Source organism: Engystomops pustulosus, chromosome 8 (genome assembly GCF_040894005.1).
Source record: "Engystomops pustulosus chromosome 8, aEngPut4.maternal, whole genome shotgun sequence".
NCBI classification, from domain to species: Eukaryota; Metazoa; Chordata; class Amphibia; order Anura; family Leptodactylidae; genus Engystomops; species Engystomops pustulosus.
The window spans coordinates 35,187,643-35,202,362 of record NC_092418.1 but is presented as its reverse complement, the minus strand read 5'-3'; the positions used below and the strand labels follow the sequence as shown (position 1 = coordinate 35,202,362).

The 14,720-nt window shown below is 40.4% G+C and overlaps 1 protein-coding gene across 1 annotated transcript in view; it reads left to right on the top strand.

Annotated features, from left to right (window-relative positions):
- The window catches only part of XYLT1 (xylosyltransferase 1), a 211,761-nt gene that overhangs the window by 123,671 nt on the left and 73,370 nt on the right, over positions 1–14,720 (top strand). Inside the window, exons 3-4 of the mRNA XM_072120641.1 lie at positions 3,735–3,907; positions 4,047–4,249. Of these exons, the coding sequence (XP_071976742.1) occupies positions 3,735–3,907; positions 4,047–4,249 (376 nt within the window). The remainder of the gene's footprint in view (positions 1–3,734; positions 3,908–4,046; positions 4,250–14,720) is intronic.

The following is a 14,720-nucleotide window of genomic DNA, read 5'->3' as shown; positions in this document are numbered from 1 at the left end:
CCGGACGAGGGCGCGCAGCTACACGGAGCTGCGCGCCGAAGATGGGTGAGTAGGAGTGGTAAAATGGCTACCGGGGCGTGGAGTAGCCGCCTCGTGTAATCTCATATGCGGCTACTCCACGCCCCGGTAGCCGCATAAGTAAATTTGAATAAATACCAAATTAAAGTTATTAAAAAAGTGCAGGGACGTGAGGATTAGCCCTTAAAAGGGCTATCCTCACGTCCCATTAATCCACCTACCACCCAATCTACCTTTATAGGTAGATTTGTGGTGGTAGGTGCCCTTTAAGGGGGCTTTTACCATGTATGAACCTTATAAAAATGGAAGCTTACCTTGATGTGCCAGAATGACTTCCACTTTTATGGGCACGTTATGGTATTGATAATAATAATAGTTTATTTATAGAGCGTACAGATTACGCTGCGCTACACATTTGCTCCTTAAAGTAGTTGCTAATTTTTGAGTAATGAAAAGTTATGCAATTTTCCATGACATTGCTGTCATTCGACAGGGAGCCTCATTGTTTACTTCCTGTGGGTAAAATCCGTCCATGGTTATGTGATGTCACACAGGTGCATGGCTTATTTGCTGTGCAGCGATATAACAAGTCGGGAACCTGTGTGACAACACATGGCCAGGGACAGGTTTTTATCCACAGGAAGTAAACAATGAGACTTCCTGTTGAATATCAGCAAGCAGAGATGTAGAAATCCGTGATGAATTGATACAGAAAGTATTTAGTAAAATTGTACAAAATTACACAAACAATAGCAATTATGTGCTTAAAGGGGGAGACCATAGCATAACGAGGACTAAGCACAAACATGTGCATTGATGCAGCCTCAATGGGACCCCCTTAACGTCTTTTAAAAAGTAGCTGCCTCCATGAGATGCAGAATGCTGACTCGAGCTGCAGTACCAGGCATAACCAATTAACAGGAGTGGCGCTATTACAAGAAAAATATGCAGAATTTTATTGTAATCCAGTTTAACCTCTGTAAATGTTAATTCCCATAAAACCTTCCCAAAATTCCAGCTCTACAAGACAACCTCCCCCTTATCTAGATTAGACATTGAATTGCACCCTATGTTATGTACCAACCATCTTCTTTAGATGATCACTTTCTATGCAGTTTTGGCCGGCTGTTTAATAGACAACACATCATGCTGTAACTTTTGCACTAATCCTATGTAGCGTTGACAGTCCGGGTCTCGCTGTAAATAACACATGGCAAGAGCTGCGACCCAGTGACCACACAATCTAATTTATTTTCCCGATGAAGACATTGAAATTCAATCCCGAGCTCAACACAGTAACTGCATTGCAGAGAAGTGTCTCCGAGATGTGACATCCCGGAATGTGACACGGCGCTAATCATCTTTCACATTATCAATAATAAGCCAGCGATGCAGAAAGGTCAGGAGGACTATGAACAGGGTGTGCAGCCAATGGGTCCATGCCAATGACATGTCCTCCAGCAAGGCTGATATGATGTATGGAAAAAGACGTGATCCCAGAGCAGGGCTGCAACACAGGACATGAAACCACACACAGATCAATGAAATGTTGTGTATCACCTAAAAATAACGTCGTGATGATTGATATCCTGGTGAGGGTGGTTTTCATAGATATCTATAAGTAACATTTTAGGAATCATGGATCCCCCTAACATTTTTGTTGGCTACGACGTTAGATAATAATTGCATTCAAATATGAAATCTGTAATATAATAATTTTAGGTTTTTCTTTAAGTGATTTCCAATGTCCAAACATAAATATATCAGAAACGTAGGTTCAAGTTCTGGAGATCATATCTGTCATGAAAGCAAAGATCCCCAACCTTTGTCCTGCAACCTGTGTGAATAAGGAGATGACCGCGCATGCGCAACTCTCTCCATTTATGTCTTTGGTATTTATGAATTTACATAGATGTATAGGAAGATATGACTGTACATGCAAGGAGATCTCCATTCATATCTATGGGAGTTATATACATAGTGGAACCACTAAAGATAAGAATGTAGCGAGCCGCGCATGCACTGGAAGCTAGTAGGCAGCCAGGTGCCCTTTTCATGATATAATTGCTTGTCTTAGAAGTAAGACCTTCATCTCTCAGATGTTGATGGCATATCCTGTGATTTTGGCATACATATAAGAGATCAGACCACCACTTTCATCACAGGTTTACTAAGCTCAGTTTTCATATGCAATATATATAGACATCATCTCGTACTAAGGTGCAGCTAGACTTAATGGCTTCTCAAGAGCTCGGCCTGTATCCTTCTTTCTGCCGCTGAGTGATGGTGATGAGGTTAAACATACACCAGACTTTAAGCTTTCAGAGACAGGAGAGTGAAAGGAATAATCAATATCTATCCCTTCTGGGCTCCTGCTGCAGCTCGACACCCAGTGATTCATTGTGTTTTCACCTTCTGGGGACTCGTCCTATCGATATTGTACCCTTTTGGTTTTGTGATTGAGCTTGCGCACAGTTTCATCTCTTTGTGCCAAGCTTAGAAAAATTAGAGCTTCATGATATTCATGTTTAGTATTTCCAGATGCAGTGCAAAATGTTATCATAATTTACCGTCTCGGAGTAGACGAACCACATTGCCACCATCAGCTCGGAAGATTTTAATCAAGGACAATGAGAATGATAGAGATGATAGGGGCCTGTTATTTCCATATCTCGGCTCGTCTTTCCAGGCATACATATTAAAGCTGTAAAGAATAACACGGGTATTTTTGATTGTAAGAAAAGCTCAGCTATTCTGTGACTTGCAGGTGTTTTACATTTGGAGATGTGAGAGTCACCCATAACTTATGTATGAAGGTGTCACTGTCGGCTACACCAGGTGCTGCTTAATTCACAACTTTATCCAACATTTAAGAAAATTTCGAGATTTTAACTTCTCTTTAAAGGGGAAACGTGGCAGCCATGAGCTAACACTCCATGACGATACATGAACATTATTGGTTCCTTGCTTTGGTTATAGAGTTGTTGGCTGAAGAATTTTTGCAATGAATTTTCCCATAATGATAAGAGGTGACAGATTACTAGCATTGTGGGAATTTTATGAATCCCCCAAAATTCTAAGATTAATGGATCCGCAATGCTGGTTGAGGTTGCTGCTACTCCACAGTTTTCATTCCAATTTTAGGCATGTGGGGGATGTGTTAGACACCCAAGATCAGTGAAGCATTAGATCTTGAAAATCCCTTGATTCCGATGGCTTCTTTTAGAAAACACATGGAGGATCAGTCACCTCTACTGACTTTGTAATCTTCATTTCCTAGCAGTTCTCATCTCATATCTGAAGTTTGTAGCTCTAGTCATGTAATCCTTTCCAGGCTGGTAGAAGGAGATCTAGCTTCTGTGCCTAGCGGCTTCTCTTCTAGAGATCTTCTTTGCTATCTCATACTGTCTGTCTTGCTCGCAATTCAAGGAAATATGCAAATAAGTTTTCCACGATGGGACAAGGAGAGTTATGCATCTACTGCTACCTTGTAAGGCAGTCCCCTTCCTTTCAGGAAGCCTAATGACATGATGCGGGATTAAAGCCAAACTAGTATATCTATTCCAGAAGGAACACATTCTCAATTGTACACAGCACTGTTTCGATGTGGTTGCATCTCTTCAGTACAACGTAGGGAACTGGTTTGGCTTTTGACTAGGGCTGAAGGTAATTTAGCAGAGACAAACCAGTTCATGTCTATCTTTTTTCTCATTCAGGAAAGGCCAACAACAATGTCCAGTGGGATGAGGACTCGATGGAGTATATGGCTGCCAATCCAGTGAGGATAGCCTTCGTTTTGGTTGTTCATGGAAGAGCCTCTCGACAACTCCAGAGGATGTTCAAGGCGATTTATCACAAGGACCATTACTACTATATTCATTGTGACAAGGTAAGGATCTACAGCCTTTTGTTGAGGCCTTTCGTCTTATCTTTGACTTTAATTTTAACCTCTGTAATGTTAATGTGTCTGTGTTAAATGATACTAGAATTAATGTAACATGGTACTTTTTATCTTTCATTCTGTACAGAGATCCAATTATCTATATAGACAAGTAGTCCAGTTTGCTAGCCAGTACCCCAATGTCCGTGTCACATCTTGGAGAATGGCAACTATATGGGGAGGAGCAAGTTTGTTATCCACATACCTTCAAAGCATGAGGGATCTTCTGGAGATGTCAGACTGGTCTTGGGACTTTTTCATCAATCTAAGTGCTGCTGATTATCCAGTCAGGTATGGTCTCCTTTTCGCAAATTAACATACAGTGTTTTCACATCAAGTGTAGTCCCATGTGTTCCCAGCATGCATTGAGGCAAGGAAATTTTACAGCTACTTAGATGCCATATTGTAGGTGATTACATCATTCCCTCCTTGAACATGTTGGCCTATATGAATTATACACATTTGTGTAGTATTTTAGATGGAAAAAAGTTATAAAACATTTCCATTGGTGGACTGTCTTAAAGGAAATCTACCTTAATCAAAATCATGATAAATCAGAGACACTTACTCATAGAGCCAGAGACTGTGCCTGTGATTATCTTTTTATATTTGTTATCCATGGCTTCCTTTTTAAAATCAACTTTTAAAATTATTCTTATGAGCCTGGGGTGTTCCTAGAGCCCTTCCGAGGGGCTGTGGTAACATCAACCATAATTTTAAAAGTTGATTTGAAAAAGAAGGAAGCCTTGGATAAGAAATATAAGAAGATTACCACAGTCACAGTGTCTGGATCTATGAGTAATTGTCCCTGGTTTATCATTCCTGATTTTGATGGTAGATTTCCTTTAAAGACATATTTTTTTCTTTTACATGCCCCCAGTGTCCACAAGTAACTGAATAAAACTGATCTAATTTCCCTGCAAATAATTCAGCACTGGACCTCCCGTGGTGCTCCTTGTATCTGAATGCAGTCAGAAGGCATGTGACCACTAATCAGCGGCAGGTTGGTGAGGTTCCAACACTTGCTTGAGGACCTGTGCGTTTGGGACATCACACCTTAGCCACTGATTTGCTGAAGTGATACCTCCGGACTCAGAATAAGGAGTATAGAGAAAAAGTGGCTCCTTTAATGGAGAGGTAATCATATTGTTATGTTATGGTTGCTCAGTCTGATGGTAATACAGATATCTGGGCAAAGAAAGCAGTCATGTGTACATCCATGCCCATACATTGACAAACTCATCTCACAAGTCATGTCACACATCCATCAGGCAATCGTGGCTTATACTGTGTATGGATCATAATGGCTTCAGATATGAATAATTTTTAGATATAAAATACTTTCATAAAAATGAAGCATATTTGCCTCTTTGTTCTCTGGAGCAGTAATCCTGATGAGCCGTGTGGCTGGCGGCACAGTACGGACGTGCCTCTGGGGCTCACTTCTGTTGTTTGTCATTTTCTCAACCAAAATAACAGTGCACAAAGTCACCTGGTTTCTAAACGAGGACGTCTATACAGGAAAGGCAAAGTATGTGGACGGTGGAGGAAGTGAACATTTGCGGTCGGCATCTTGTTTTTTTTTCTGTTTGGCTGCAGACGACTGTCCACGGAGGAAACCTATGGGCTGTATTATTTCATGTCACATATTCATACAAATTATCTAATTGTGAAATTGTTTTCTATGAGAATTTATGTTATCAGTGTACGTGGTTCTTTTTGTATGGGATAGGTAATCAATAGCTGATTGGTGGGAGACCACAACCCAATTCAATCAGATCCTACCAGACCTATGTTATACATAATAAAGTGCTTAATGGTGATGGTGCTATATAAATAAAGCTTTATTATTAGTAGAGGTTGTAAACAATGAAAAAAAATGTAGATCTCCGCATGAGAAATCACCATGAGAATGATGTTGTTGTAGAGGAAGTGACTACCCCAACCGTTTATTTATTAATCATTAGGTAGATTTAAAATTGTCTAGAAGAGAAACGGTCCAATAGCAACCAATCACGTTGTTTATCAGAAATCTGTCAAATTGACCAGGAATGTCATCCTCATTTAGACATGTTTTGACGGCCTCATAGCAAACAGGGAGCTTAAAACTGACTCATTAAAAAGTCCTGTCACCTCTCCTGACCTGTCTTCTCTCGGAATTTCAATTCCGACGGGGTCTTTTTTTCTTTTCTTTTTCCACATGGAAATTGGTGAATACACTCTGTGTGTCCCTGTACATTTTGTCACCACAGATTGTACAGTTTCATAGTATGCATGAACACACCCCCCATTGGTAACACCCTGTTTATAATTTCATAATAAACATTTAGGGTAGACACAAAATGTTTGGAAAGTTCTTAGAACTTCCCAGAGATCTCCTCTCTTTTTAAAGTTCTTCCACCTGATAAGCTCTTTTGTAATATGGAAACTTCCCAGAAAAAGGGAGGTGTCTTATATTTTAAAAGGGGCGTGTGCAGCTAGAAGGGGTGTGTCAAATGCAAGGGGGAGTGACATTTAGGAAAACTTGCAGTGGGCAAGTATGGGCAGTTATACAAGTTGGTCGTCATTACTGAGGACCCTTTATGACTAGATGATCAACAGGTACTTTTGCTACCCCACCATGCTGCCTTTACAAGTAATAGGTGAGTATTCATCTCCTGTCCAGCTGACCCTAAACCTGCACTACACCCATTTACAAAGAAATGCCTTCCTTCCATTTTGAACAAGTCAGAAGTAGCAACCACCCACCCAAACATGTCTTCCATTTTTTTCTTAAACGGCCAATGCCATTTTTTACCATCATGGCCCAAGACATTAAACACAAATGATCGTAAAAACTTCTCATTCAAAACAGAGATCTCTACATTTTTGGTTTCTCAGGTCAACTTTAATTATCGAAGTATCCGTTTTTTGAAGAAATCTTTTCCAGAAAATATTTTTTTTTATAAACCAACCCAACGTTGCTGTACTGTGACTGAATCGGGCAGACAGAATAAAATCTAACAATATAAGTCACCTTTGGAGAAGTTCACTGGCTGAATTCATGCATGGTAGCAGAAGGGATTATGCCACAAGGCCCAGACTCCTGAAGCCTTAGCCGAGCACCTAACATCAGGAAGTAAGAGCTCTCCTTATGTAGACTTTGCCTATTAAGTATGACTTGTAGGCGTGTGGAGACTTTTAGCTATTGATGCTCCACTCTTAGATTCTGAGAAATATACAAATGTTTTCCAGGATGGGAGAAGGAAAACAATTCCTCTTTTTCCTTGCTTTTTTAAAAGGTAGCCCCCTTACCATCAAGCATGACTTTCAGTAAACCTATTGACACGATGTGGGATTAAAGCCAAACCAGTATATCTATTCCAGAAGGAAAAGATTCCCAGCACTATTTCAATTTCTTTGTATCTCTTCAGTAAAGTGTAGAGAACTGGTTTGGCTGAGTAAGAGATAATTGACTTGGGTCAAGGAGTAAGAGTTCATCTTATGGAGACTTTGCCAATTAAGGCCACCTTGCATGGGGTAGGATACTTATAGTCATTTATGCTCCACTATGGGATTCTGGGAAATATGAAAATACACTGTGCTGAAGAGATTCAACCACTTTGAAACAGTTCTGTCTATGGTTAAGAATCTGTTCCTCCTGGCTTTAATCCCACATCATGTCATTAGGCTTCCTGAAAGTAATGCCTGATGGTAAGGGGGCTGCCTTACAAGTAGCAAAAGAGGCGTGGTTTTCCTTATCCCATCCTGGAAAATGTATTTCCTGAGTGCCTAAGCTAAGTTGGATAGAATTATTGATACTGAATACCTAGTTTGATGTTTTCTGCCTTGTTGGATCCACCTTGCTGCACCTTGGGGCATGGGCTTATGTGTCTAAAACTTACAGCGCTTGGAATATCTTGTTGCTTGGAATATCTCCCTCCATGTATTATAATTTACACAACTAGAACTATTCTCCTTGGTCTTAGGCTACATTCACACGATGTATGCCCGCCGTACCATAGTACGACGGGCATACATCTGTGCCAGGGAGAGGAGGAGGGGGAGAGCGCCTCTCACCCCCGCCCCTCTCCATAGAATAACATAAGGCCGGGCGCCATATTCCGTTGAAAGATAGGACATGTCCTATGTTTCTACAGGCTACGGAATGGTATGGCGCTGCACCGTACCACTCCCATTACAGCACTGTGAGGCCATGCGGTGGGGGCCGGTGTATGCGGGACGTATATTCGCCATATATATGTCGGCCTTATATACGTCCCCCATACGTTCGTGTGAATATAGCCTTAGATGCATACGCAGGGTTATGCAGCTAAGGCTTATACAGCTAAGGCTTATACCCAAAGCCAAGGTTCTGAAAGATGAAGTCTCTATACACATTAGATGGAAGGTTAATTCCATTGAAATTGCTGGGTTTAGCCAATTCACATACAATGAAACAATTGCTTAAAACATTAGAATAAAGCAGAAAATTCTCAATAGTTAGAGACCCTGAATAAGTATATTATAATAGGAAACAGTAACATGAAACATCTGCGGAAGGTCAGTGCCATAAAACCTGTTGCCTGTCCTGTAGTAGTGTCGTTGGCACACGCTAGTGATTCCCATTGCCCCGGCACACATCCCCTGCCTACACGTATAATCTCTCCCGGATGTTCTACATGAGATGATTTGCACAGATCTGTAATAATGTAATCTCTTCACATGTTGCGTCTGTTACTAATTAATGGAACTTGAAACACGCTAACGGGTAGCAAAAGGTAGATTCACACGGTCGAACAATTTCATCGTGGAGCGATGCCTCTTTCTGCACATTGGATCTGCTGCCTGAAGTGGAGCATATAGACAATCTAAAGTAGGTCACAACTATTTATATACCATATAACATGATGTGTGTTTGTGTTTCATCTGTGCATTCTGTCGTTGTGTTTGGGATGTTCTGTCATAGTATATCTGCAGAGCGCCAGTAAGCGCATTCATCACCGTTATTGTAGGAATGGCGACACAACTGTTCATGGGTCGAGTCAGGTTTTACAGATCCATGGAAGTAATCTAGTAAAGGCATTTATCCCCTTTTCACATCTTGATATATATGCGTCCACATATGGAAATTTCTGTATGGTCATCTCCAGCTAGGCACACACAGGCTGCAGCTGCCGCTCCCCTCAGACTGCACGCTGCTGGCAGGGAGCCAGGTAATGTGAATTAAACTTATATAAACTACTGAAATGATTCAGAATGCTGACAAAGACATTTTTTAAATCAGCATAGCATAAGCTATTGGGACCAGCTAGAAATAACATTCCTGGTGACAGATTCACCTTAATAATTCTTTCGATACAGGAAAGTAGTCCATGAGCAGTCAAGTAAGGTAAATTATCATACGCTCCCTCTCTCTTCAGGAAAATTCATGTCTTTACTTTAATAAACACAACAAAATATTACAAAACTCATTTAATGTAGATGTTAAAAAATCCATAAAATGTATAATAAAGTTCTAAGTAGTAAAACACACCCCAAGCAAAAATTATTATTTTACGGTTCCTTCTTTTCCAACGTGTTAAAAAGGATCCAAACAAAACCTTTAATTAAGGAGGTGACTTTTCCGCCCCCTTTGGAAACTGATAACGAAGGAAGCACATTAACCAACTAAACGAGTCGTCTGGGGAGAAGGCGTGCCGACTGTGAGGGCAAATGAAGATTTAATTCCTACAATCAGAGCTGGGATCAGCCGAGCACCCCGTGATTTACCTTTTACAGTAAAGCAATAAAAATGTTCCACAATATGAAAATGAAAACACAGCAATAATAATGCATTCATGTGGTTAACAAGCTACAAAGCAAAGAAAGATCCTTGACACAATATATTTGTATTGCATTCATTATCATATGGTATAACCTAAAAAACATAAAAATTGACTCTTTTAGCTTTTGCACAGTTTACAATTAGTAAATGCTGTATGATGGTGATGGATTTTCTTTGTGTGCATGACACCTTTGTGGCAATAGTTGTTCCATACAAAGCTGCAGACAGCTATTGGCACAGGAGATATGTAATAACATATATTTCTGTGTTTTATTAGTAGTAGCAGGACTTTAAAAAATGCATTTACATTCCAGGATTGTATCTAGACTTGGAGTCCAGGGTTCAGTGAGATTTCTTCACTCAGCGCAGGCCCCTCCCCTCTGCTATCAGTCACAGGGGGAGGAGCTTATCCATATGTAATGGGAAGTGTCCTCACATTGATATGCTCTCTACATAGAGCTGCTCCACAACAACTACCCTTCTCTGAGTGCCTGCTGTTGTATCCACCGGAAGCTTGCTACAAATTTCACACAGTACATAAGAGAGGAGTTGTGTTCAATGCACAGAGCACAGCAGTGTGAGGACACACCAGCATTATACTTATTTCTCCAGTAGAGAAAACACAACTGTGGAAAACAAACCTTCCAGTATGATGATAAAGGTGACCTATTCACCAATCAGAGTGATGAGGGTCTGACGTTTCTGGATATACTTTCACCATCTGTCTGATTCATTTCAGCAACCGATGCTACCCGATCATTTGACACACAATACCTACACCGATCTGATATTATACTATATATGGTTCATGGATATCATGATAATGGAACATCCCTTTAAGCGCTCATTCAGACACCTAAATACAGATCTGTATTGGTTGGATCCAAATTATGGCCACTATCGCGTGATTTTATACATGGCACGCTCCATTACCCACCCTCCCTTTAGAGATTTCGAAGGAGTCGGTGGGAGTAGAAGCCTTGATAAAGAAGCACTTCGGGTGCACGGTCAGGGATTGCGACTATTTTCTCCCTTACGGCATCTCCATTACATGTGCGTGTGGAGTGGGCCATGCAGGGCTACTGAGCACAGAGGTGGGGATGCCCGGCATTGCTGAACTAGCAAAACAGTTCCTAACAGAGTTTTGCACTTCTAAATCAGGGGCTTCTGGAACCCCTTTGTTTATATGGCGCAATCGGCAGGACACGGTTAACATCCCCTCCCCCATTTAGGTTCTATGTTGCCACGTGTCCACTGTGCACCAGATTAGTAACTTTTCGTGAATTGGTTAAAAAGAAGAGAATTTTCTAATTCTGTAAAAAGAAAATCTTGGGGGTTTTTTGGAACTCTTTCCCAGTGAATGCGGCCCTCCAATGGCATGCTAATCTGTAGATAAGCTGTGTGAAGCCGTACATAAAAGGGCTAATCTTCACATCCTTTGATATATGATAACCTGTTTGATATGACTGGAATAATTGAATTTAGGAGTTATCTTAGCATTGTAATTTATATTAATTGCTTATCACACAGCAAAGGCTGTAGAGCGGCATATCCTGACTTTAATGCATCGCATTTACACGCTCATGAACTGTCATGGCAACGGACTGCACATCTTTTATAATTAGGTGACATGGGAAAGGAAAAATTAGGTTTCTGCATGACAGCTACCTGCTTGATGGTCCATTTACGTGATGGCATGGAGGGAATATTAAGTAGGTGTATTGCCTAGCAGATGTAAAGGTATTTGTTTTAGAAAGTCCATTTTGAATGTCTTATAAGAAAATTGTGGGTGAATGGGTCCAGGATAGCTCTTCAGGGTTATCTTCTATAAGCTTCGATGAGTAATACATCACAGCTTAAAAAATTTCAAAGAGAAATGTGTAATTCTTCTTTCAACCTGCAGAGGCAGCGCAGGGAGAGTAGACGCTCTACATAGTCATAGCAGATCACTGAGGGTCTTAGCAGAAGAGAACCTCATTTATGAGGAACCTTCTGATAAATTAGCTTATAAGAAGCTTATAGCTTCTTTATACGGTAAAGGACAGCAGCAAAAGACAAAAGCTGGCCGTGACATTTCTGATCCATATTCACAGTTGTTTCTCCTGTGCATGCATGGGTTAAAACAACGGAATACAGGGTAAGCCACTGACAGATTACATCTGCTATCGGGATAAAGTAGTAGTCCCTCATTACACTGTTGACCCACTGCCGGGGACGGCAAAGAAACTTCTTCTGCTATGACACAAACATTGTAACTGGCTCTCGGCTCCCCCATTCTGTGGGGGTCATAAGATCCACTTCATCCAATGATTGGCCTCCTCAGACCATGGGAAGTCACTTCCATGTGTTGTCCTCTGAACCAAGAAGGCCTCTCATCGAATGAACTGGGTCCCATAGACTTTAATCTGGACGCAGGCCTGTATGTGGAACCCAGAGCAAGTATCTGTTTTGTTTTCCCTGGAATGTGGAGAACTCCTTTAATTTTTGGATTTCGTTTTTACCATCAGTCTTGTGCCATGATTTTGCTATGGCATGAAGAACTTGATTCTTGTGATGGGACATTGATCCAGGAATTTATTCTACAATATATACCTAGGGAGGTCCGCTGTGATGCTAGTTATGAGGCAGTAACACTCATAAATATCGATCTTCTTTAAGGGGTATCTTTAGGTGGCGGTAATTTCTTTGCTTTCCCTTTTATTTTTGGATTTTTTTGTACTTCTGTGATGACTTTTTATCTAGACTGTGTAGACATTCCAGTTTTTTGTTATTTTTTTTTACATTTTTATGTTATGGCTATTTCTTTGTGAGCTGTGTATGTTACAATGTATCCCTTTAACAGTCAGTAAACTTGCTGACTATATTTGTTTAGCTGGAAAATTAGTTTGAACGTTTTTTGGGATATAATATAAAGTAGATGACAGCGCATTTACAAGCGCTGGACTTGCTGCTGGTGAGTCCATGGGATAAGATTGAGGTTTCTCACCTGGTTTTCATTTTTTCAGGTTTCTCTGTGCATTCAGTAGAATAGACAATTCTGCAAAATAGTTTTGGGTATGATGAGCTGAACTTGCTGACACCGATGACTCTGGTGTAGTGTGTTTTTTTATCTCACAAAGCAAACCTTGGCATTTATCTGTGTCACTGTTTCTTGAGAAAGCTGCTGATGGAGGTGCTCGGCTCTGATAGCGAATGAAGGTTACAAAAACTGATTTCAAATGATGGCCAGGCATTTTCTATAAATATGGGTATGGTCATGTTTTCCGAGTTAACCCTATAGCTGTATTATTTCCAGAGTTTTGGCACATTGTATAGTATGTGTTATATATTGAATGATTTATAAAGGTCACCATAGATGAACAGTTTGGACATCCATATTGGCCCGTAGGTCCTTCATGATGCATCTAGAGGAGAACACATATGTAATACATCACTTCATGCCAAATTTCACCTCTGTAGAAGAACAAAGAGTACAAAATGTCCCACAAAACCCACTAGGACAGATCTGTACATAATCTGACAATGTGCATGACATCTTTAGTCTCCTATATACATGAAATAACTGATGGCTGTCTTTACAGAATCCTCATACTTATGCATGATCGTCTCAGTGCATTGGTAGTTTATGGAGAAAGTCGCTGCCAGACACCTGAAAATAGGATTAGATAGGTAGCTCCCCCAATATCTGCTATGGGCTTCATGCACATTCATTTTCACCAAATGTGGTGCTTGCACAATGGCCTGGTACATTAGATATATGTAATATAAGTCTGAACCCACCGTTATCTGCAGACGTGGACAATAATCCAGTGTGAGAAGGACCTCACTACTTTCATGTAATGGTAGATGATAGAGAAGAGTAGAACATGTTGAGGATCAGTTCTTTGTAGGCCTCTGAGATGTGTAGTTGTAGCATTCTCGACTCTTCTTCCGCTCAACTGTTTGGCAGGAATAATTGTATAGCAAGCTGTATTCAACAAATTCAATTGATGTATCTAAGAAAAAGATCATTATAGACACAACATGTTATTAGAAGAATCAATAGGAGTATATATCGATGTTATAAATAGTATGCATTGGTTACAGATTATCTATTGTGGTATCGGTGGCTTGTCTGTATGATCACCTGTAGTCTTTAACATCCGTCCTTGATGGAGGATTATTTATCTCCTGGAAGACATTTGAAGATTGGATTTATGGGGTGTATGGATGAAACTTACCAAGATAACTCTAGAAATAGAGAAATATCTAAATTATGGTAAAAGTAGGGGGAGAAAAATCACCATTTAGTGGCCTGTTGTCTGTACAGTACATCTTCCACCAGGATCAATGATTATAAACCAAGCACACTGATATACTGGTGTGTGCCCCTCTGGCAGAATCTGCTCTTCTTTTAGCTTTTTATGCCTTGGTTTTTACAAAAAAACAAGATATACCTGGTTCGACTTACACACAAATTCAACTTAAGAACAAACCTATAGAACCAATCTTGTACATAACCAGGGGACTGCCTGTATCCATCTATCCAGAGAAGAGAAAGTCCAAGGCATCACAATGGAAACCCTAAGGGTGCAAAGCCTACAGGTCCTAATGCAGGCCTCTTGGTAGTAGGGATAGCACCTGGAGGGGGTCTGTCTGTCTGTCTGTCTATCTGTCTTATCTATATTTCTTCTATCTCTAAATCTCATATCTAGCTGTCTATCTTTCCATTTCTCGATCTCTGTTACTACTAATCATTACATATGGGACTGCTGCATCACATACTACTGGAATTATTGGCTGTGCCAGGACGTGCACAGTAACATGGACAAGCAGTTTGTAAGCAAATTAAAGAGCAATGAAGTTGAAATTGATGTTTAGTCTGAGGAATAAATGAAGCAAGATGTGGAGATTCAGCAAATTAGAAAAAGGGAACTTATAATGAGTGTTTGTCCTTCTTGCGACTGTCCTGGGGCT